This window comes from Temnothorax nylanderi, unplaced genomic scaffold, assembly GCF_030848795.1.
Source record: "Temnothorax nylanderi isolate EJ_2023f unplaced genomic scaffold, tnyl_v1.0 TNYL_tig0124_pilon, whole genome shotgun sequence".
Lineage (NCBI taxonomy): Eukaryota > Metazoa > Arthropoda > Insecta > Hymenoptera > Formicidae > Temnothorax > Temnothorax nylanderi.
This window is the reverse complement of record NW_027249186.1, coordinates 242,451-266,436: the sequence shown is the minus strand read 5'-3', so window position 1 is coordinate 266,436 and position 23,986 is coordinate 242,451. Positions and strand designations below refer to the sequence as shown.

The 23,986-nt window shown below is 36.3% G+C and overlaps 1 protein-coding gene across 1 annotated transcript; it reads left to right on the top strand.

The window, feature by feature from the left end:
* The first annotated feature begins 1,800 nt into the window (after window positions 1–1,800).
* LOC139776628 (fatty acid synthase-like) lies at window positions 1,801–23,625 on the top strand. The gene is given in 17 exon segments (XM_071713434.1): window positions 1,801–2,066; window positions 3,826–4,076; window positions 4,343–4,574; window positions 5,020–5,438; window positions 7,191–7,484; window positions 7,754–7,961; window positions 8,067–8,227; window positions 8,565–8,882; window positions 12,363–12,868; window positions 13,104–13,357; window positions 13,360–13,407; window positions 14,318–14,719; window positions 15,362–16,386; window positions 16,574–16,818; window positions 17,024–17,717; window positions 17,990–18,328; window positions 18,330–23,625. Coding segments are annotated over 17 exon segments (6,111 nt in total). The 5' UTR covers window positions 1,801–1,891; the 3' UTR covers window positions 18,870–23,625.
* Window positions 23,626–23,986: the final 361 nt, after the last annotated feature.

The following is a 23,986-nucleotide window of genomic DNA, read 5'->3' as shown; positions in this document are numbered from 1 at the left end:
CGAATATTTCCAGCAAAATATAACGGAGATAATGTCAGCCATAACTCCGCTCTACAAGAATCTTTTTACTTACGTGCGATTAAAACTGATTGAAAGATACGGTGACAGAATACGGGAGGATGGACCTTTACCGGCGTATGTTTTAGGGGACATGTGGGCTCAAAATTGGGAAAATCTCTATGAATTAGTGCAACCATTTCCCGCAAGCAGAAAACTCGATGTAACTTTGGATATGATGATTCAGGGTATAACTCCAGTGAGGTATATTCCTGTTTGTACAATATAGTTATGTGTAAATTTATAAAATAGAAATAATTTTTTAAAAAGATCTTTTTGTTAATGTAAGAAGGATGTTCCAAATAGCGGAAGAATTCTTCACTTCGCTTGGAATGAAACCGATGCCACCGGAATTCTGGAAATTCTCCATATTTGAAAAACCCATTGATAGAGAAATTAAGTGCACTCCTAGTGCATGGAATTTTTGTAATAAAATTGATTACAGGTGACTTTAATTATTATTGTTACATGGCAAAAAGAAATAATTTTTAATCTTTATTTAATTTTCCACAATATATTCTCTTCTATATTATATCTAATGGCAAAGTTCTCCCCCAAATTGTGTTTTTTAATAATATAATTGCAGAATAAAACAGTGTACCAGAGTTACAATGGAAGATCTACTGTCTACACAATATGAAATGGCGCATTTGCATATATATTCAAGTGACAACGTTGGGCTATTCGACAACGTCGTGACAATTCGACCATGGGTTTTCGTCGTTTCTACATTGATTTAACCTTTGATACTTTTACATTAAGCATCTCATTTTTATTCAACTAGACACCACATTGCAGACGCGCACTTCGCGCGCGCTATTCACCTTTAACATTATATGACGCTGTCATTCAAGTCATTCTACGCAGATTATAAATAATTGTGTTTAATAAAGGCGAGATTTAGATCACTTGGACTAATAAGATATATATTATAGCTTATTTAACAGATGCAGATCTTGGAAATGTAAATAATAATTGTTCAAGAGGAGAACCAAAGCGTCATAACGACGCAAAAATAATTGTTTGCACGTAGAAATGCAAATTGTCGTTTTTTAATACAATAAATTACTTATATACCGAAAATGATTCTGTTTATCTGTAGAAGTGTGATTAAATTTAATTTTATACAATAATAACATTTTTAAAATATTGTGTTTCACACTTGTGTAGCCATTTATTGATGCATATAATTTATGATTATCGATGATGTGCATATACTTATATCAATTGGTATCAAACACGAAAAATCGAATTAGACAAGTTAAGATGTTTAAGATTCTTCCAACAAACCTTCTCGCTGTATTTCAACGTCATTGATGTATAAAGCATACGCTATACCAATCTGTTTTTGTTCCAAACTATAAGATCTGATAGCGGCCGGTAAGCCGCCAACGGAAAAGAGAATTTCCGCACCACCGTCCGATAAATTCGCTCTATATAAATTATTTAATTTATATATTTAGTATCAAATAATTATAAGAGGATAGATCTCTTACTAGTTAAATTTCTAGTAAAGTAATAGTAAAAAAATTTCTACTCTTATAATGACCTCAACTTCCACTTCTTGTCCATTCACCCAAACGTCTCGTCTTTCAGTTGCGAGTCGTTACTGAAACAGTTAATGAACTCGTTAAGTTCTCTATAATAAAATACATTATAAATACAAATAGTTTCTATACAGTGAAAATTAATAACAAAATTAATTATAAATATCTGTCATAATTGAAATAATTAAAAAATCTCACAATTGATGAGATAATATTTCGACAACTAACTTCAGCAACATTGTTTTTTTTCTTCGTATTGACGGAATTAGAAGGTAATCCTGAGAACGATGTCTGCGGCGAAATCAACCAAGAAGAATTACAAAGCACCTGAACCTGGCGAAGAAATCGTTATCTCTGGTATTGCCGGTAGATTTCCGGAATCCAAAAATGTGGAAGAGTTCAAAAACAATTTACTAAATAAGGTAGACATGATCACGGATGATGATCGCCGGTGGAAATTAGGTGATTAATAGATCAGAATAAATAAAAAAGTTTTAATTGCCATCAATATAAATAAACATATTGTTATTAGCATTAATATATACCAAATGTTAAATCTCTTACGCAGATAAGTATGTTTTACATACTTTTCCTATAAAATAATATCAAATAATATATGTATGTATAAATTTACATATAATTTTGACGTAGAACTACGTCTTTCTCCGCGGTATGGGGGGTATCCACGGATGCAACGATGTAACGAAAATATGTCACACTTTGAACGTTTAGATCTTCGCAACTAATAATCGTAGAGTAATCATTGACATCTCATTTTAAAGCTTAAGAAGTCCCATTTATGATAAATCCAGCCCGAACTCTCTATTTCTTTCCGTTTAGATATAGTAGCGTTAGAAAGTTTAGCTAAATTTCTTGTAGATGCAACGAAAACATGTCACACTTTGAACGTTTATATCTTCAAAACTAATAATCGTAGAGTAATCATTGACATCTCAATTTAAAGCTTAAGAAGTCCCCTTTATGAAAAATCCAGACCGAACTCTCTATTTCTTTCCGTTTCGTTATAGTAGGGTTTTAAAGTTTCGCAAAATTTCTTGTAGATTCAACGAAAACATGTCTCACTTTGAACGTTTAGATCTTCGAAACTATTAATCGTAGACTAATAAATGACATCTCATTTTAAAGCTTAAGGAGTCCCTTTTATGAAAAATCCCGACCAAACTCTCTATTTGTTACCGTTTCGATATAGTAGCGTTTGAAAGTTTAGCTAAATTCCTTTTAGTAAACGCTGCATTGAATTTTGCGATAGAACAGTACGTATAACTTAATTTTTTTAATTAAGAAAAGCAAAATAGAAATCAGCGATAAGAATACTGAAGATGAGTAGCGTGGGTATTCTAACTTAAATTATATGAGTATCTTATGCTTTCTGACATAAAAGTAAATATAGAAAAACATTTATTGTTTTATTTCTTTAAAATAAATTTATGTTTGAAAAAATCAAACAGGCACAGTAACAACTGTGCCGCAAACACGTAGAACTACGTCTACTGCACAGTATGGGCACAGCAACAACTGTGCCGCAAGCAACACGTAGAACTACGTCAACTGTCACTGATGATGATTGACGTGATCAAGGAAGGCCAAGGCCCACACCGGGCTGTAGCGCCGAGTTCATCATCAGTGACAGTTGACGTAGTTCTACGTTGTTGCTTAAAAAATAAACAAAAACAAAAAACAAACAAACAAAAGAAACAAAAAACAAACAAAAACAAACAAACAAACAAAAACAAAAACAAAAACAAAAAACAAAAAAGGGCACAGTAACAACTGTGTCGCAAGCAACACGTAGAACTACGTCAACTGTCACTGATGATGAACTCTGCGCTACAGGCCGGTGTGGGCCTTGGCCTTCCTTGATCACGTCAATCATCATCAGTGACAGTTGACGTAGTTCTACGTGTTGCTTGCGACACAGTTGTTGCTGTGCCCATACTGTGCAGTAGACGTAGTTCTACGTGTTTGCGGCACAGTTGTTACTGTGCCTGTTTGATTTTTATGTTAATTTTCCTATCTAAAACATATGTAAAACGTAGAGATACATATAAATCTTAGATTAATCTATATATATATAATACATATAATAATTATATACATATATATATATTACAGTTAAATTTGTCTATTTTTATTCTACTTACGTAATTAAAACTCTTAGGATGGACATGATGATTTATTATGTTTTTATTAATGCCAACAGAACATCCAGATATTCCTCAGCGTACAGGAAAGATTAACGATATTGGCAAATTCGACGCCCTGTTCTTCGGGGTCCACTTCAAACAGGCTCACACGATGGATCCGATGTGCAGAATGTTACTGGAGCATGCTTACGAAGCCGTCGTTGATGCGGGAATTAATCCAAAGCAATTGCGTGGGTCGCGAACCGGCGTTTTTGTGGGCGCGTGTTTCTCAAAAGCTGAAAAGACCTGGTTTTACGAAAAATTACAGGTACGTTAGTATCATGTCAGTATTAATGTGCGTCAGTATATTACGTAACAATAGATAGACGAGTTAAAAAGAATAGGGATTCACTTTGTCAATCTAAATTTGGATGCAAAAGGAATTTCAAAGGTCAGAAATTTCACATTTCTGCAAAATTTATAATTACTCGCCTGCTTATTGCTAAAAATAGGATAGAAAAATGTAGGAGGCGAAGATGTTAGCAATTAAAGTAAAAAATTATTTTCTATTCTTAATTTTCTTGTGATGATTAGGTAAATGGCTTAGGACTTATCGGGTGCAGCAGAGCTATGCTGGCAAATAGAATTTGCGACTGGTTAGGAGTGACCGGACCATCTTACACTCTGGATTCCGCCTGTAGCTCGAGCTTGGTCGCGTTGGAGCACGCTTATCGGTGCTTGCAAGACGGCCAATGCGACTCCGCTATCGTGGGCGGATCGAATCTGTGCCTTCATCCCTACGTATCATTGCAATTTTCTCGTCTCGGTACGATTCCTTGATTACGTTGCAACGTAAAAAAAAGAGAACTCACGTTTCCTTGTAAATATTGATTGTATGCAGAATCCTAAATAAAAAGAAAATTATACTATTATTAATTAGGTAATTACGTGCAAACGGTTTTGCATTAAAAATGCAATACGACTCTTTTTATTAGTTCTAATGTAAGTAATGTAAATAATGTAAGTAATATGTAAAGTATCAATAGTAAGAAGCATACATTACTGATATTTATAATATAAATCATACATATATAGGATGTGATCCCATAAAAAATTGATAATATAACAATTATAATAATAAGTCAAAAAGATAAAGTAAAATTTTTTTTATAAAAAGTTTTGTTCTCAAGATAATCAATGAATACCGTACAAAGAATTGAGAATATAATAGGTGATTATTTTCGTATATTTTATGGTAATGATGATTGCAGGGGTTTTGTCGCCTGATGGTCGCAGCAAAGCGTTCGATGCCGACGCGGATGGCTTTGTTCGCAGTGAGGCGATTTCCGTCATATATCTGCAGAAGGCGAAGAACGCGAAACGGATCTACGCCACGGTGGTCTACGGCAAAACAAACTGCGACGGTTACAAGGAGCAGGGCATCACGTTCCCGTCGAGCCTGATGCAGGGCAACTTGCTGAAAGAGTGCTACGAGGATTGCGGCTTAATACCCAACAATTTGTCCTATCTAGAATGTCACGGTACCGGCACTAAAGTCGGCGATCCCGAGGAGCTCAACGCGATTAAGAAAGTCATCTGCAAAGAGAGAACTGCGCCCTTGTTGATCGGTTCTGTTAAGTCGAATATGGGTCATTCCGAGCCCGCTAGCGGTCTGTGTCAAGTTATCAAGGTAACTCTTTTTTTTATTTTAGAAATATCGCGTTTACAATGTTTAACAATGTTAACAATCCTTTTGCAAATCTCTAGAAACGAGAAGGGTAAAGTTAATTAAATATTTTTCGATTTTTCGACAAAGGAATACTATATACATATATTGATTTACATTTTTAGACGATAAACTATTTTAGTTGTGGATAATTCTTTTAGAGCTAGCAAAAAAAGTAGCTATATAAATCCCAATTTTAATTTAGCGATTAGCTTTCTGTTCTATTTCTTAAGTAGGGGAGACCGGGGCTAGACCGCTAACGGGGTAAATCCGCCAAATCAAATATCTCGGAACCTGTATATTGTGCGAACTCGCTATTAACATTGTAAACGCTGCTTATGGTACCCATGTGACCAACGGAGTTTCGGCAGGTTACCTGCCGTGTTATGATTTTTACGGAGGCAAACGTGTTTTCGTGGTGAAAAGTGAAATTTTCTGCGCGTGGAAATTTTGTAATATCTGCAATAATATTTGCTCTCCAAATCTCGAGGTACGTGATTATAAATGCATGTTGATTATAAAGAGTAATGCATGCTGAACACGAATCCAGTGTAGATATTTAATATTTCATGGCCGATCAAACCTGAAACTGATTTATCCCGGGAGGGTGGCGGTTCAACCCCGGCATTTTTGAGATTTCAATTTTTCCACCGTTGTCGTTTTTGCTCTATACCGGTTAAACAAAGCAACATAGATAAAAATTTCCTATATAAATTTTGTAGCTAAAGGTTCACTCTTTACAGTGGTATACCACATTTAACTACAATTATTTATTTTGTTGTTAAAAATCGGTACCGAAAAAAAAACTAACGGTCTAGCCCCGGTCCAAATCCAAATTCACAGATTTGGATAAATTCAAGTTTTTGGAATTAGCACAGGGGTTTTGTTCGACCAAACTGGCAATTTTATTATTAAAAAGACGCTACGTTAAAAGGACCGAATTTTGCGGTTGAAACGTAGCGTCTTTTTAATAATAAAATTGCCAGTTTGGTCGAACAAAACCCCTGTGCTAATTGTTAATTATTTGCTGGCGACTCAACTTCTCAGTTTTGTTTTCAAGTTTTTGGATATTAAGATTCGAATTATTCGAATTTTTCAGATATTAATACTTCGATAATAAGATAAGTTGACGAATTAATTATTCAGGTACTCGAATTCTAGCAAATTGGCATTATATTTATAATTCCCACTAAAATCCTTTAATTCTTCCGGATTAAAACTAGCTAAAATTGTTACAAACAACCGTCCAACGTCTATATCACGTTGTTGCGTACCAGTTCTTGTTCAAGTAGTTAAGCTAGTAAGGCAGGAACTACAAATGTATATACTGTAATAGCTTTGTTCTCGTCCGATTACTGAAGTCAAGCAACGTTGGGCACGGTTAGTACTTGGATATGACGTTGGCATCTAATTTTTTTTTACATTCCTTTCATTACAGCAAGAAATCTCTATATACTCTTATAAATTTAACTTTGTCAAAATCCTCTTAAAATGAAAAAAATTTTATTACTTATTTAAAATTTTCTAGAATCTTAATATCTAGTTGGATTTATCCAAATAGTAACAAATATAAATTGTATTTAGCCCTAATTTTTTAAATCCTAATTAAAATTGTTGCCAATATTGCAAGTATTCGAATATTTGACTGAAAGAAATAAACAGGAAATAGCTTTTAGGTTTATGGTATATTAATTCATTAAGCAACATTTACCATAGGTAATAATAGCAATGGAAACCGGAATAATTCCACCTAATTTACATTACAACCGACCACGAGAAGGTTTGAAAGCTCTCGAAGATGGCAGGATCAAGGTCATCACCGAGCAGACACCATGGGATGGTGGTTACGTGGGTATTAATTCCTTCGGTTTTGGAGGTGCCAATGCCCACGTCGTATTGAAATCTTATTCGAAAAAGAAGATCAACAATGGAGCACCATCTGATGATTTACCGAGACTCGTAACAGTATCTGGACGTACGGAGGACTCTATTAAAGTATTCTTAAACGATGTAAGTAAAAACTGATGAAGAATCAAGACGTTGAGAGAAAGATCATATAAAATCTAATTAATATAAAACATAGAAAATGAATGAAATATATCAGTCATAGATTAATAATGAAAAATTGGAAAATTTATATCTTTAAATATATACCTACACGAAGTTCGACAGATTTCCTTAGAGAAAAATCGACACAGAGCGAAATGTTTATCGAGACATTTCCTATCGATTGGATTTGTTATAGATTCATGGAAAAATTTATTTTTATCTTTTCGTAGATCGAGAGACGTCCGGTAGATGTTGAATATATCCGCCTGCTGCACGACATTCACTCTGAGGATATCCAAGAGCATCTGTATCGAGGCTACATAATAGTCGGCTCAAAAAAGACGGAGCATATCCCAAAGGAAACAGAAAATTATTTGGGAACTACGAGACCAATTTGGTTCGTATTTTCCGGTATGGGATCGCAGTGGCCTGGCATGGGTACGTATCATGTTAAATACTTTTTAATTTCTAAAAATGAAAATGATATATTTTATCCTGAAGAAACCTTTTTGTTTATTCGACTTGTTGAATTGTTCTAAATAGGTACCCATCTGATGAGATTCCCCGTCTTTGCTGAAGTTATTAGAAAATGCGACGCCGTCTTACGACCGCGCGGTGTAGATATCACTAATATACTGACAAATAAAGACAAATCTACTTTTGACAATATTTTGCATTCGTTTGTGGGTATCGCGGCAGTACAGGTGAGCAGTATATAATCATGCGACATTCCCGATATGATTAGCATAATAAAAATAAAATTTTTTAAAAATTAAAAATGTCAGAACTTAAAATAATTAACAAAAGTTAAATTAATTTAATAATAAATTATACAATAAAATATATTAATATTCTTATATCAAAAATTATATATATTTAATTTTTTTTAAATTAAGACTAGAATGACTAGATATTACTTTAGTTAGCATTATTTTAATTAAGAATTTATAATGAAGATTTTAAGCGTGTAATATCATTAATTAAATTTGAGAGGTTTCTTATTATTCTTCATCGTATTCTTATATAATATGAATTTTATAGATTGGTCTGGTCGATCTCCTCACATTGGTAGGCATCGTGCCGGATAATATTATTGGTCACTCCGTCGGAGAGCTCGGTTGCGCTTACGCAGACGGATGCTTCACCGCCGAACAAATGATCTTATCAGCGTACTCGAGAGGTTTAGCGTCCATCGAAACTAAAGTAATTTTCGGTTCGATGGCGGCTATTGGTCTTGGCTACGAGGACATCAAAGATATGTGCCCACCCGATATCGAAGTGGCTTGTCATAATGCTGCTGACAGTAGCACCATTAGTGGGCCCGCTGAATCAATGAAAGAATTTGTCGCCCAATTGCAGGTTCTATTGAAACCGCCTGTCAAAATCCAGACGGCTTCATCGGCATCGTCCATCCAGAAAATGACATCGCAGAGGCCGAGCCAAGGAGCAGTGGAACGAGGGGAAACACCGATGCGGGAGCCTGTTAAGACGAAGGCGGCGGTTAAAAATATCGATACCCAAATCCGTACCTCGACTCCTATCCCAGAAATCGAGCCCACAGATAACGATACGAGCCTGGACATAACTATTCCACTGGACAGCAGTGACAGCGAGGCGCCAGATGCCGAACAGCTGATGCAAAGCAGTCAGCTGATCAAGCCGGACAACACCGAGACGTCGGAGACGCAACAGTAGAGGTTGGTCGACGAACTGTAAAATAAAAACAGACATCTTGCGAGTGACTCGTGTCACCATATACTTACCTTTGATATAGTCATATATTTTATTGAGTTAATAATCAAGAGCTCTTCCAAACGAGCTAAGTATTATAGTAATGGCTAGATATAGTTTTATAACGATAAGAATAACGTCACATATAGAGGGTGAGACTTATCGCGTGATTGTAATGCACGATCATAATTATTTTGTAATTCTGACAAGACCGTTAGAACACGATAGTTCATAAGAATGGGCTAGTTATTGAAGTATATTTTATTTTATTTTATTCGACGTACAGAGTCGAAATTGATATTATTTGGCCAGAAAGGAGATATAACGACGAGATAGGCCAACAGCGTAAAAGCAACGTCTATTAACGACATTTTTCGATAGATTCGCATAGAGTGAATCGAGACGAGTCCAAATGTGCTCAATATACGATAACTTTACCATCGGATTCAAATTAAGTGCGATCAGCTGATTAATCGATTGAAAGATAAATTCGCGCGGATAACGATGAATCTTGATTGTTTGTGAGTACCAGACGTCAAATATATGTCAATTGTTGATTTCAGATCGATATTTAAAAAATTGACACTTTTGTAGAAATTTCTTTAGTTTGGAGAATTTCGATTAAAAAAGAGCATGGACACATTCGTATCGTCTCACGGAACGAGCCTATATAGTTTATTTCAAAGAAATTGCAATATTTTAAGTTTTGACACTTTTGGACCGACTTTGCCAATTGTGATGCGATTTACTGAAATAAGGTTTCAAACGTTTTGTTAGATCCTAGAGAGACCGTCTATATAGTTTATTTGCGATTTTTAACGTTATTTAAAGATTTCACCCTTCGGGGGTAACTTCGCCATTTATGACGCGATTTTGGTTTTTAAGGGCTTAAACGATTTGTCTAGTCCCAGAGAGACTGCCCATATAGTTTAATTTAGATATTTTTCATTATTACGAGTTTTTACCATTTTGGGGGTACTAAGTCGAATTATGATTATTCAACGATATATACGTGTTCCTGAGGACACATGGAAAAAGAATCTGACGTGACTTATGCAATTTTCATCATAATTCAAAGAATGACCATTCGGGGTCAAAACTCGTATTAATTGATTTCTTAAAGTTTTTATTTGATATTTGTGTTCAGAGGGACCAACCAAAGTCACCTATGGGAAAAAACTTTGAATTTTTCCATAATTACGGATTTTTACAAAATTTTGCAAAATTGTTAATTATCGAATATTTTCGTGATATTTCGATAGATTCATGTTCAGAGGGATGTGAGAAACCATCCTGTGCTATTTAAATTCATTTTAAGGCATTAATTAAGAAATGCACTTGTTAGGGTCGAAATCCGTAATTGGCGTAAATTTTATATTTTATCTATAGATATAAGTTCTGAGAGGTAAAACAAATCCAACGAGCCATCGATTACTCAATTTGAGCTAATATTAAAGATTTCCATTATTTTTATGAAATAATTATTTAATGATATATATGCGTGTTTTATTGCACAAAACATATTATGGTGATAAAAGAAAGACATATATCAAGTCGGAATTGCATTTAGATGCGTATATAATTATTGCGTTGTCATAGGTCAGTTACGTGATATTTCGAATTAAGCGTGTTAAATGAATATTAAGGATATAATCATGTAACGTAAACAGATATAAATACGTTGGATGCCTTTTACAAGAATTACAAGCGTTTTACTTTATTTTGTCCAAAGGGAAGAAAATGTAATTATTACATACTTACCGATACTTACCTGGTGAATCCTGAAGAATCTTAAAGCCAGCGTGATGAATCTGAAAAGAAAAAGAGAATTAATTGATGTATGCATGAACGAATGTACATACGGGATTAGAGGATTATGTAATGAGCAGGGACATCCGTACTTATTGTATAGCGTGCAAGAATGTATATATCAGAGGAAATGGAATAAGAATAATGTCGGGAACGATATTCGCAGGATTCATCAATTTTATTAACATATATTTGTTTGGAAAAGAATAAGTTGTATTATTCATGTAGTCGCATGTCTTTTCGTAGAATCAATTAAAATTCCATTGCTTTGAAGCAAGCCGCGAGCTTCGAGCCGGCGAGGTAATTTTGATATCTTTGTTTACGTCGAGCGTGTTCAGACCAGTCGACTGCATGATGGAGAGAAAAAGCGAATACGGGCTTCGCAACCGATTCTCATTGGTTGAGAGCCTGTGGGTGGGAACGCCAGCCCAGTGAGGGTATATAAGCTAGCTCGAGCGAACGCTCGAGGTCAGTCTTTCCCTGGGAAATCGTCGAGCGAACGTCGGTTATTCCATATAGAATCACTCGGAAATATCTTGCGATACGCTCAGAGGAAAGATAGTCTTTCGCGTAGCGTACTTACAAAGCGAGTAGAGTTTAAGATTCGGGATTGAGCCCGGTTAACATCCGTTACCAGTTTCAGAGATAACTCTTCTCTCTATTTCGTGTACTTTGTGCCGAAACAAATATACTTTATTTTTGTTATTGTTAAATACAAATCTAAAAGTTCATTCACATTTCCTATCCTATCATTCCATTATCTGAAACGCGAACCGAGTGCGAGTACGTGCCCCTGTCGAACGACATCGTGCCGAAAAACGTGACGAGCCACGCAGCCGGAAGATAATATTCCAAGAAGGAAGGAAGGAAGCATCTCGATCAAGGCGACCGAGAATATCAGCGTTCTGTGTGATCGCTTGAAAACACAGTGGCGACCATAAAATACTTATATCCAAGTAAGTCCTAAGGATCCTTGATCAAATGTTCGGTCACACTATTATTGTCTAACTTACTGCTTTAAAAAAAATTCTAATCTGTATTGATAAAAAATATAGATGTATGCAAATTTATTTTTATTATTTTAAACGGATTTAAATGTGATATTTTAACAATGCAAAACGCGACGCTAAAACAATTTCCAACGCGTTAATTAAAATCTAACAATATACGCGACATTTGTGTACGTATATGACATTTTCCTTGTGGTTTTATTTACGTTTTCGAATTATAAATATTTCCCAGCAGTATTTTCAATACTTTCCATATTTGTTCCAACTAAGTTTACGTACATTTAACCAGGCTAAGCAAATCTTCGCGAAGGAAGTGCCATGCAGCAACATACCCTATCACAGTCGTTACATCGCGCCCGCCGGGCCAAAACTTCTGGCTTATCTGAACGAGGTGATTCCTCAACCGAAGCCACGCAGCCGAAAATGGGTGAGCTCGTCTGTACCGCGCAATAAATGGTCCACCGCGTCTGCCAAGTTGTCGTCCGCCGAATACCACACCAACAATCTTCTGAGTCCTGTACTATTCGAGGAAACGGCGCGCATAATCCCGAAGGATGCCGTGACCATCGAAATCGCACTCCACGGTCTTCTGCAAGCTATCCTGAGACGATCCCTCGGCCCGGGAGTCACGAATATCGCGCTCACCCAGCGCGGTCACAGAGACAACGTCGAGGTTTTCCTGCAAGCAATCGGCAAGCTTTACAATACAGGATTACAACCGGATATTGCGAGTCTCTATCCGCCTATCGAGTATCCAGTTAGATGCGGTACGCCAATGATCTCACCTTCTGTTAGGTAGGTTTGCAGAAATCATCTAAATTATTCAAAATGTTTGGTTATCTGAAATAAAACAAGAATTCTTTTCATCTAATGTATTAAAATGTAACTGTCCTTCGTCATTACTCTTACGAAGTTGCAATTAACAAGAAAAATGAAGGAAAATTGCACGAAAATTATTTTGAGAATCCTATTAAGTTTTATTGAGAGATTAACATAATAAACTGAAATAAATGATTTAATTTCCTTCAAGATGGGAACACACTGACGACTGGTACGTAACGACGTATAAGACGCAAGAGAAGATCACTTCCGGAGAGAGAGTCGTTTCTTTGCCGGTAGCTGACGAGACTTATAAATATATGACCGGTCATGTTATCGATGGGAAGAATTTAATACCCGCTATAGGATACCTTGCTATGGTTTGGGAAAGTATTGGTATGTTGCATGGGCAAATGCACACAGAGCTATCGGTCATCTTCGAAGATGTCAGCTTCATCCGTGCAACCATCTACCGAAAGAAGGCGAAATTAACTTAACAGTGATGGTTCAAAAAGGTATTCTCAATGTTTCTATTCATACAAAACAACAGAGTACTATCGTGATTAACAATCATTGCCATTTTATTGACATGTCTTAACTTACATATCAATTGCATTTAACAATTTATAGTTCCAATGCAAAGTCATGGCAACAATCGCATTTATTTATATCTTATATGGGATGCATAATATTTTTCACAACACCTCTACGGAAAGTCCGACTTTCCATGCCTGTAGAGAGGGGCGAAAGTGGCCAATTTCACGCCAGGGAGGAAAGTAACAACTTTCCTCCCTGTTTAGCGGGTGGAAAGTGAGCACTTTCCTCCCTAGGGCGGAAAGTGCTCACTTTCCTCCTTGTTTAGCGGGTGGAAAGTGAGCACTTTCCGCCCTAAAACCCCACCAGGGGCTTTGCCCCTGGACCCCACCGGACGCTTTACTCCTGGACCCCACCAGGGCTTCGCCCATGGACCCCGCATCACTCTCTTTTTCTCTTTCTATTTAACTACACGCGCGTACAAACTGTACGAATGGAATATCAAATGCATACACTCTACAGGCATTCAAAAGTCGAACATTTCCGTAAAAAGGTGTTGTGAAAAATATCGTGTGCACCTCGGGTCGAAAGCTTTTTCAGACTCGTGTGATTGCCGCCCTCGCCTTCGGCTCGGGCGACAAACTTCGCACTCGTCTGAAAAACGCTACTTTCGCCCCTTGGTGCACAATACTATTTAATCTTAAAAGATTTAATCTTTTTGGTTGCTCCTCGAAATGTTCATGTAATCGAAAAATCCAAATTTCAAGATTGAATTTTAAATTGTTCGAACTGTGCAAGCCTGAAGTTTGTATATTCAAACATTTGTATATTCAAACATCTGTTCTCATTATTTATATTTTAATTAATTGATCGCGATAATTATTTCTGCAGGTACTGGAAGATTCGAGATAACGGAAAATAGTACTGCAGTTGTGACTGGATTGATTCGAGTCGTGAAGAACTCTGCGCAAGAAAAGATACCTGTTGCGCTTTTGCCAGAAGATGACGACGAGGATGAAGTAATGAATACTAAGGATATTTATAAAGAGCTAAGATTGCGGGGATATCAATATTCAGGCATTTTCCGTTCCTTAAAAAGCGCATCTATATGAGGGAAGAAAGGACACATTGCTTGGGTGGGTAATTGGATAACGTTCCTCGACAACATGCTACAGATGATGATTCTTGGAATAAAAATGAAAAATTTATACGTACCTACGAGAATACAGAAGATCGTGATTGACACCAAACTTCACCAGCAGGAAGTCCAAAATCTAGATTCAGAAGACAAACGTAAGTTTATACATTTCGTTTTTCAACTTGGTAAATATTTCGCGAGGTTTGTTCTTGCATAAGAAGATTAACTACATTTCTTAATTCAAATCATAGCGTGGGATAGCAGTAAATTTTTAATCGTTGTCAATATAATTTATATGACTTTTGTTCATTTTTCCGTATAGATCAAAATAATTTTTTGCACCTCTTAAAAGAATTTAAATTAGAAATATTTTGTAAAATATTTTTCAATAACGTGCTGAACTTTCAATTTCCCACACTTTTTATACATAGAGGAAAGTCCCCTATTATGAGACAGGATCCTAATATGAGATATGTTAAGCTAAAAGGCCCTATATAGGCCCCATCTGTTGATCCCACCATGAAAAAACTCCGCCATCTCATATTAGGATCCTATCTCATAATAGGGGACTTTCCTCTATATATTTAAAAAAGTCATATACTATAAGCAATATCAATTCGCAATCTTAATGAGAAACATTATGTATAATATTATATAATCGATAATTATTTAATTGTTTAAATAAGTAAAAATTATAAATTGTTTTCTCTATTACTCTTATCATAATTCTTACATTAATAAATCTGATATGACCATTATAATTACACATATATAAATACTGCAATTTTTCGTTGCAGAATTCCCCGTACACGTGTACGAAGAATGGGAAACCATATTATCAGGGGGAGTCGAAATCCGTGGTGTCAAGGCTACGGCTATACCTCGCCGACTGCCAGCTAGCGACCCAATCCTCGAAGAATATAAATTCGTGGCTCATCGCGATAAAGCGCAAACATCCCTGAAGGAAGCGATCAGATTGTCTACGCAGATCGTGCTCGAATATCATCAAGCTATTCATGTGAAGACCATCGAGTTGATCGACGACTCCGACAATGTGACAGCGGATAAATTAGTATCACCGATGCTTATTGAGATGCTGAGTGACTTGCCTTTAATTCAGCCGAAGGTATATCTGTCAGCACCATCTAATCATTTTGATGAATCATTACTCTCGAATGTGATCTCCATGGACGTTAATAATGTGTCTAAAGAAGAGAATATTATGCTTGCCATCGGTATCGGGCTACTATCAAGAGATAAGAAAACACAATTGGAGCAGATCCTACTGAAACTGAAAAACGGCGGTTTTGTATTGACACGAGAAAGATCGTTCAAAGCCGAAAATCTTTCGACATCTTCGAAGCACGGCTTACAATTAGACGTGATTCTAGAGAAGAATATTGGCGAAGAGACTATTATACTTTTAAAGAAGAAGAAACAGCTGATCGGAAAAACCGAAATCATTCACGTTAACAACGATGAGTTCACTTGGCTCGAGAAATTGAATTCGTTAATGAATGCGGAAAATGAGACCGCCGACATGAGGATAATACTCGTCAGCGAGGGAGACTTGGAAAGCGGTTTGCTAGGCTTCGTGAATTGCTTGAGAAAGGAACCAGGCGGAGAAATAATCAGAAGCATATTGATACAAGATACCAAAGCTCCTAAATTTTCCCTACAAAATCCATTATACTTGGAACAGCTTCAGCTGGATTTGCCGATCAACGTATTGAGAACGGGAAAGATATGGGGTTCCTACAGACATCAACCGCTACCGAGTCTACAGCCAAAGCTTGTCTGTCATGCGTATGTCGAACAAATGGTATGTAGTAATACGTAAGAAAACATATCGTATTCTGAAACATCGTGCATAGATGTATGTACACACATATATTTATACATTATTGTTACTTTTATATACGCAGTTATATAATATTATATATTATAGTATTGTATTATATATAATATAATTACTCCACTTTTGTATAATATATATCTTTGAAATATAGATACCTGGTGACTTAAGCTCGCTTCGTTGGGTCCAGGGCTCTATACAGCCTGATATTAATCAAAAGGATCTGGTCTATGTAGTGTACTCGCCTCTCAACTTTAAAGATATCATGATGAGCACAGGAAAACTCGCTATGAATAATAACACATTGCGTACGCACCGATTCGACGAAAGCACAGTTGGCTTCGAGTATGCTGGTATCGATACCGCTGGTCGTCGCGTGATGGGACTTTTCTTCCAAAAGTAATAATTTTATTAAAAATATATTTGTATACTTTACATTTGTAAAATCATACATTGAAGTATCGTTTTTATTATACTTTCATCATTTAGAAAAAGGACATACTACACAATGAAAGTATTAAGTTCCGGCATATTTTCAAAAGTTTATTAACAAGAGCTTGAAATTTTCGATTTTTGTACGATCAATAAATTTATACTTTTTCAGATGTATAACGAATGTCGTCAAAGCCGATAGAAGCTTGTACTGGTACGTGCCTGACAATTGGTCATTGGAAGACGCGGCCACCGTGCCATGCGTATACGCAACATGTTATATCGCGCTGAATCAGCGTGGCAAGATGAAGAAGGGCGACAAAGTGCTCATTCATTCTGGTACTGGTGGCATCGGTCAGGCGGCGATACATCTTGCCCTCAATGAAGGCTGCGAAGTGTTCACCACTGTAGGAACGCCTGAAAAACGCAAGTTTATTTGCGAGATGTTTCCGTCGATCCCAGATGATCATATTGGCAATTCGCGCAACACCAGCTTCGAGCAAATAATACTTCAGCAGACGAATGGCGACGGGGTAGACATCGTATTAAACTCGTTGGCCGAGGAGAAGCTCCAGGCATCGGTTCGCTGTCTGGCGCAGGGCGGTCGTTTCCTGGAGATCGGCAAGTTTGATCTTGCTGCAAATAATCCCTTGGGAATGATGATCTTCTTGAAGGGTATTAGTTTCCACGGAATTCATCTCGACAATCTTTTTTGTACAACAGACGAAGAAAAGACAAAGCTGCATGGTATGCTAAACGAGGGCCTGAAAAATGGAGCTATCAAACCGCTCGTTAGAAAAGTCTTTAAAAAGGATGAATTGGAAACGGCCTTCAGATATATGGCAGCTGGAAAACATATAGGCAAGGTAAAAAGAAATGCAGTTAACGGCAATTTATTGTAATATTATGTTCAAATCTGTTAGGAATTGCTAAAGTATTGCTAACATTTTGTTTACTGGGAATAGTAACTATACACGACCAACTGCTGTCAGCTGTTCTATTGCAATGTTATAGTCACCTAACGATGCTCCCAAGCTTTGAAAAGAGCATTAAATTTATTACTATATAGAGTAAATCAAAGTCTGCGAGAAACTAAAAGAAAATTAACAATTAAGACTATGTTACATATCTTTTATAGGTGCTTCTGAAAATTTGCGATGAGAAGAAGGTCCTTGAAAACGAACCTATTGTCGCTGATCCTCGATACTACTGCGACAGTAATAAAACTTTCCTCATCCTGGATGGACTAGGTGGCTTCGGATTGGAACTGGCCGACTGGCTAGTACGCCGAGGCGCTAAAAATTTGGTGTTGACATCAAGAACGGGAATAAAGAACGGTTATCAACGCTTGAAGGTCGAGCTATGGAAATCTTACGGCGTAAACATGCTTATCATCACGGGGGCAGACGCTTCAAGTCGTATAGATTGCGAGTTTATACTGAATTCCGCAATCTATACGACTTCAAGCGTCTGCCCCGGAGAAACAGGCCCCGGTGGACGCAATCTTCAATCTCGCCGTGGTGCTGAAGGACGCCATTTGCGCGAATCAAACGCCGGAGTTATTCGAGGAGAGTTTCAGGGCGAAAGCTTGGGCTACGAAGATGCTGAACGAGCTATCCAGAAGTTTGTGCCCGCAACTTCGGCAGTTCGTAGTTTTCTCCTCGGTTTCTTGCGGCAGAGGGAACGCTGGACAGACGAATTACGGCATGGCTAACTCCGTGATGGAGAGAATTTGCGAGCGCAGAGCGGCAAACGGTCTACCGGGGCTGGCTATTCAATGGGGCGCGATAGGTGAAGTTGGCCTCGTCGCCGAGTGGCAAGACAACGATAAAGAGCTCGTCATTGGCGGTACTTTACAGCAAAAGGTATCGTCCTGCCTTGAGAAGTTGGAGAACTTCTTGTTGCAGGATCGCCCGGTGGTGTCTAGCATGGTGGTAGTGGAGAAGCGTGTAGCTTATGGAGCCACCAACATTATGGAGGTAATGTCCAACATATCCATAATGTTGGTGGCTTTATAAGCTGCACCTACACGGCTCCATAAGCTGCACGAGGTCGTGGCGAATATAATGGGTAAGATTGTTGTCATTTTAGGATAGTCTTTTCTAAAACAAAATCTGTTATATATTGGGATCGGTAATAAAGTAGAGTATTCTTAACGATGTATATATTGAATAGTAATACACGTGTGTCACGCTCGACTTCCGTGAGCAACCTGACTCTCGGAGCACACGCTCCCGTGACGATGTGTCGTACAGTAGCGTATTCTCTCGTTAGGAGCCCGGATATATTACAACTCCTCCCTTTTTATTTTGAAATACATGTCTTTTTTAAACGCTCCGATTGTCGCAATGCAACGTCAGGTTTGCTCGCTGGTACCGCTGTACCTTTATCGCTATCATCAGTTGCCGCTCGGAATCGAACAATCTGATCGACATGTCGTTTCCATATTTTATCAGGTGCGATTTCTACTTTGAATGTTACCGGTGATAATTTTTCTATTATCGTGCCCTTTACACGTTTGTTGCTTCTAACACTAAAGTCGTCAACCATTACCGTGTCACCTGTATGGAATTCAACATTTCGATTGCCGCGTTTATTTTCCACTTGCGCTAATTGTCGTTTCCCTACGTGATCTGTAACACTTGGTTTAATTAAATCAAAACGCGTTCTTATCTCGCGCTTATACATCATGAACGCTGGTGATCTACCAGTTGTGCAATGTTCAATTGATCTGTAATCAAATAAAAAAAGATTAACAGCATAATCAAGAGATTTCCCGCTTTGCATAATTTTATCGACTTTATTTTTAAAGGTTCCCACAAAGTTCTCAGCTGCACCATTTGTTGCTGGATGATGCGGTGCTGTAAAGCTTTGTTTGATCCCGTTGCTTGCACAGAAATCTCGAAATTCTTTGCTTGTAAATTGCGTAGCATTGCCGGTGACTAAATGCTTTGGTAATCCGAATCTGACTAAAACTTTTTTAAACTCTTCAATAACTCTCGGTACCGTTGTGCATTTATTCATGTCGACAACTTCCGCCCACTTTGAATAAGCATCTATGATTATCATAAATGTATGTCCGTGGAACGGACCCAAAAAATCAATATGTATTCTACTCCAACAATGATCTGGGTACGGCCATGGGTTTAATGGAACATTACATGGTTTCTTTCGCTCTTGCACACACACTTTACATTCTGCCGCGACATTTTCAATGTCTTTGTCTATATTCGGCCACCACACGTAATTTCTTGCCAACATTTTCATTTTTACCACCCCAAAATGTGAGGCGTGTAATTCACTTAATACGCTGTTTTTCACTGTATCTGGAACCACTATGCGATACCCCCACAATAAACATTCTTTTTCGACACACAATTCTTCTCGCTTCGTATAGCATTTTTTCTCGTATTCATTCATCTCGCTTCCCGTTGGCCATGCACCATTTATATATCGAATTATATTACTCAACCGTTTATCCTTCTTTGTCTCTTTCGCAATTTCTATCGCAGTTATTGTGTTTAACGATTCCGCTACGTAATTTATCGCTGTGAATTCGTTGTCAAATATCGGAGTGCTGTCATTGATTGGAAGTCTTGAGAGTGCATCACAGTTACTATTTTCCTGTGATTTTATATACTCTATTTCATATGTAAATCTAGATAAGAAATATGCCCACCTTTGTAATCGGCTGGCTACCGTTAATGGAACCGTACAAAATTACCTTTCTTAAAAACAAGGTAATGAAAGGCGCCAAGTACACGTATAGTAGTGTATATGTTGTTACCTTGAAAAAAAAGAAAGTGGTAGTATTATACCTCGAAAAAACCTAAGTAACAAGTGGTAGACGTACTCTTTGTATCTCGAAAAATCTCGAAAAAATCTAAGCAGTAGTATCTTTATTTCCAAAAAATTATAACCCAAGTGATACACATACATCACAAAATTATGTTACCTTATCAAAGAAGAGTCGCGCTTCAAGTGATCTATTACAATTACAAAAAAGAAATGATATCTCTTTAAATTACAGCGCCAATTACAGAGAGAACATATATATTGCCTCAAAAGATAATTGTTGCACTACTTTGAAAAATCTTTACATGGTGTCAATTAGAAAAAGAATGTATGATAACAATTTTATAAAATTAAAAAATTTTATTTAAATTTAACAAGGGAATACAAGATATTTAAATACAAAGTTTACATGTGTATTTTTTAGTGGTCACAAAGAATTACAGAGGAACAGTACAAAATAAAAATATTTTATTAAAATATTTAATCCAACGAGGGAATACAAGGTATTTAAATACAAAGTTTATATATGTATTTTTCAATAGAATAAAAGATTTAATCACAAACAATTACAGAGATAGTACAAAATAAAAATATTTTATTAAAATACATAAATTTTTGTTGTAAAAAAACTTGGCGCTGCTAGACCTGGAAATTTTAAATAAATAAATAAACTTATCCTATACTTAATTATAAGCCGCATTATTCGCCGTCGTCACGCACACCCATATCACTCGCTCGCACATACACACCACGCTGATAATCATTTTGTTACTCCCGTCGCATTCTTCTATGAATTATTTTTATTTATTGTTATCCTTATTTATTTAAAATTTCGAGGTCTAGCAGCGCCAAGTTTTTTTACAACAAAAATTTATGTATTTTAATAAAATATTTTTATTTTGTACTATCTCTGTAATTCTTTGTGATTAAATCTTTTATTTTATTGAAAAATACATATATAAACTTTGTATTTAAATACCTTGTATTCCCTCGTTGGATTAAATATTTTAATAAAATATTTTTATTTTGTACTGTTCCTCTGTAATTCTTTGTGACCACTAAAAAATACACATGTAAACTTTGTATTTAAATATCTTGTATTCCTTTGTTAAATTTAAATAAAATTTTTTAATTTTATAAAATTGTTATCATACATTCTTTTTCTAATTGACACCATGTAAAGATTTTTCAAAGTAGTGCAACAATTATCTTTTGAGGCAATATATATGTTCTCTCTGTAATTGGCGCTGTAATTTAAAGAGATATCATTTCTTTTTTGTAATTGTAATAGATCACTTGAAGCGCGACTCTTCTTTGATAAGGTAACATAATTTTGTGATGTACGTGTATCACTTGGGTTATAATTTTTTGGAAATAAAGATACTACTGCTTAGATTTTTTCGAGATTTTTCGAGATACAAAGAGTACGTCTACCACTTGTTACTTAGGTTTTTTCGAGGTATAATACTACCACTTTCTTTTTTTTCAAGGTAACAACATATACACTACTATACGTGTACTTGGCGCCTTTCTTTACCTTTTTTTTAAGAAAGGTAATTTTGTACGGATATCACGCCTTTTTGTAGTATTACGCATTTTATAAACAGTATGTACAGGGTAAAGCTATTTGGAGGTATTATACTACCACTTTGTTTTTTTCGAGGTAACAACATAATACATATACACTACTATGCGTGTACTTGGCGCCTTTTTTACCTTTTTTTTAAAAAAGGTAATTTTGTACGGATATCACGCCTTTTTGTAGTGTTACGCATCTTAATCTTATAAACAATATATCTTATAATCTTATAAACAGTATGTACAAGGTGTGAAGCTAAAGGTGTTACGGACTATTATTTCTAAAAAAAACAACAATTTAATATTTTGCTTAGTTTTTTTAAAATAATAATCTGTAACCTTTTTAGTTGTACACCTTGTTAATGCTATACATATGTATAACACAGAAAAAAATTACTACTTAAAAATAAAAATGTAATGTGTCTGAAGTTGTTAATAACAGGTAAAACGTTTGACACACACACACACCCACACACACACACACACACACACACACACACGCGCGCGCGCGCGCGCACACGCACACGCACGCACGCGCGCACACACACACACACACACACACACACACGCGCGCGCGCGCGCGCGCGCGCTTTAGGGTAGCAGAAGAGAGAACAAGAGAAAAGTATCTTCGCGAACAATGGAGCTAGTCTTATGACGATGAGTCAAGTATGTACAAGAGCGAGATCGCAATGACCGATATGCAAGTGGATTAACCTAGTCGCGAAACCTAGCCGTTATACTGTTGAAGAACCGACCGCATAACACATTCCGTCTTTTTCTAATCCCGCTGTGAATCGATTTTCCAGCTAACATATATCTTATGTCTTCGCAAAGCGTCACTTTTAAATCCTTTAGGGAGATCAATCACTTCAAGACGACACATTTTTTTTTAGAGCGATTGAAGAGAAAGACAGAGAGCTTGTAAATGTCGCGAATAACGTCTTGGACGAGTATAGTAGCGTATACGTCAAGTCGGGAGGCGAATAGAAGTTAAGCAATGGAGAAAAAAAAGACAGACCAAGATATGCGAGTTAATTCAGTTATGATATATTTTTATATATTTTACAGAAGGCGTATAAAAGATGTAAAAGAACTTGCGGTAAAAATTCATGCAAGTCTTAATAACTTCAAGGATTAAACTGACGAATATACAAAAGCTACTAAATGTACTCAAAGCTACTTAATGATTAATACAATGCTAAATGAAGTGTTGTACAAAATTTGAATAGAGTCAAAGATTGCGGCCAGCTACATATTATATACACGAAAATTATTATATACACGAAAATGAATTACGAATGATTATTACGTAACGATGTTCATTGCGCTATATTTTCGCTTTGTTAAAAAATTATAATAAATTATAATAAATTGAGTTAATCGCAGCGCGCGACAAAGTTATGTACGTGAGCACTGTGAGCGATTTAATGATTGTAACCTTACTTGTATACATTTCCTAGAAAAATATTTCTATATTATGTTTATCAACAATATTAAATATTAACATTTCATAACTGCCAAACGTTTCCAGTTGAGCGCAATTGCACGAGTTACGAATCATTTATAGTTTTATAGACTCTTTTTCTCAGTTAACTAGTTTCTACTGCATTGAAATCTTGCATAGAAAAAAATGTATTAGCATATCGCGCAAGAATCATCGATATCTAAGTAAACAATTAATCAAATATATATAGTATATATGCGTACATCTGGATTAATCCGAAAGCTTAGTCTCCATCTTTTGAAACATAAAATAATTTTA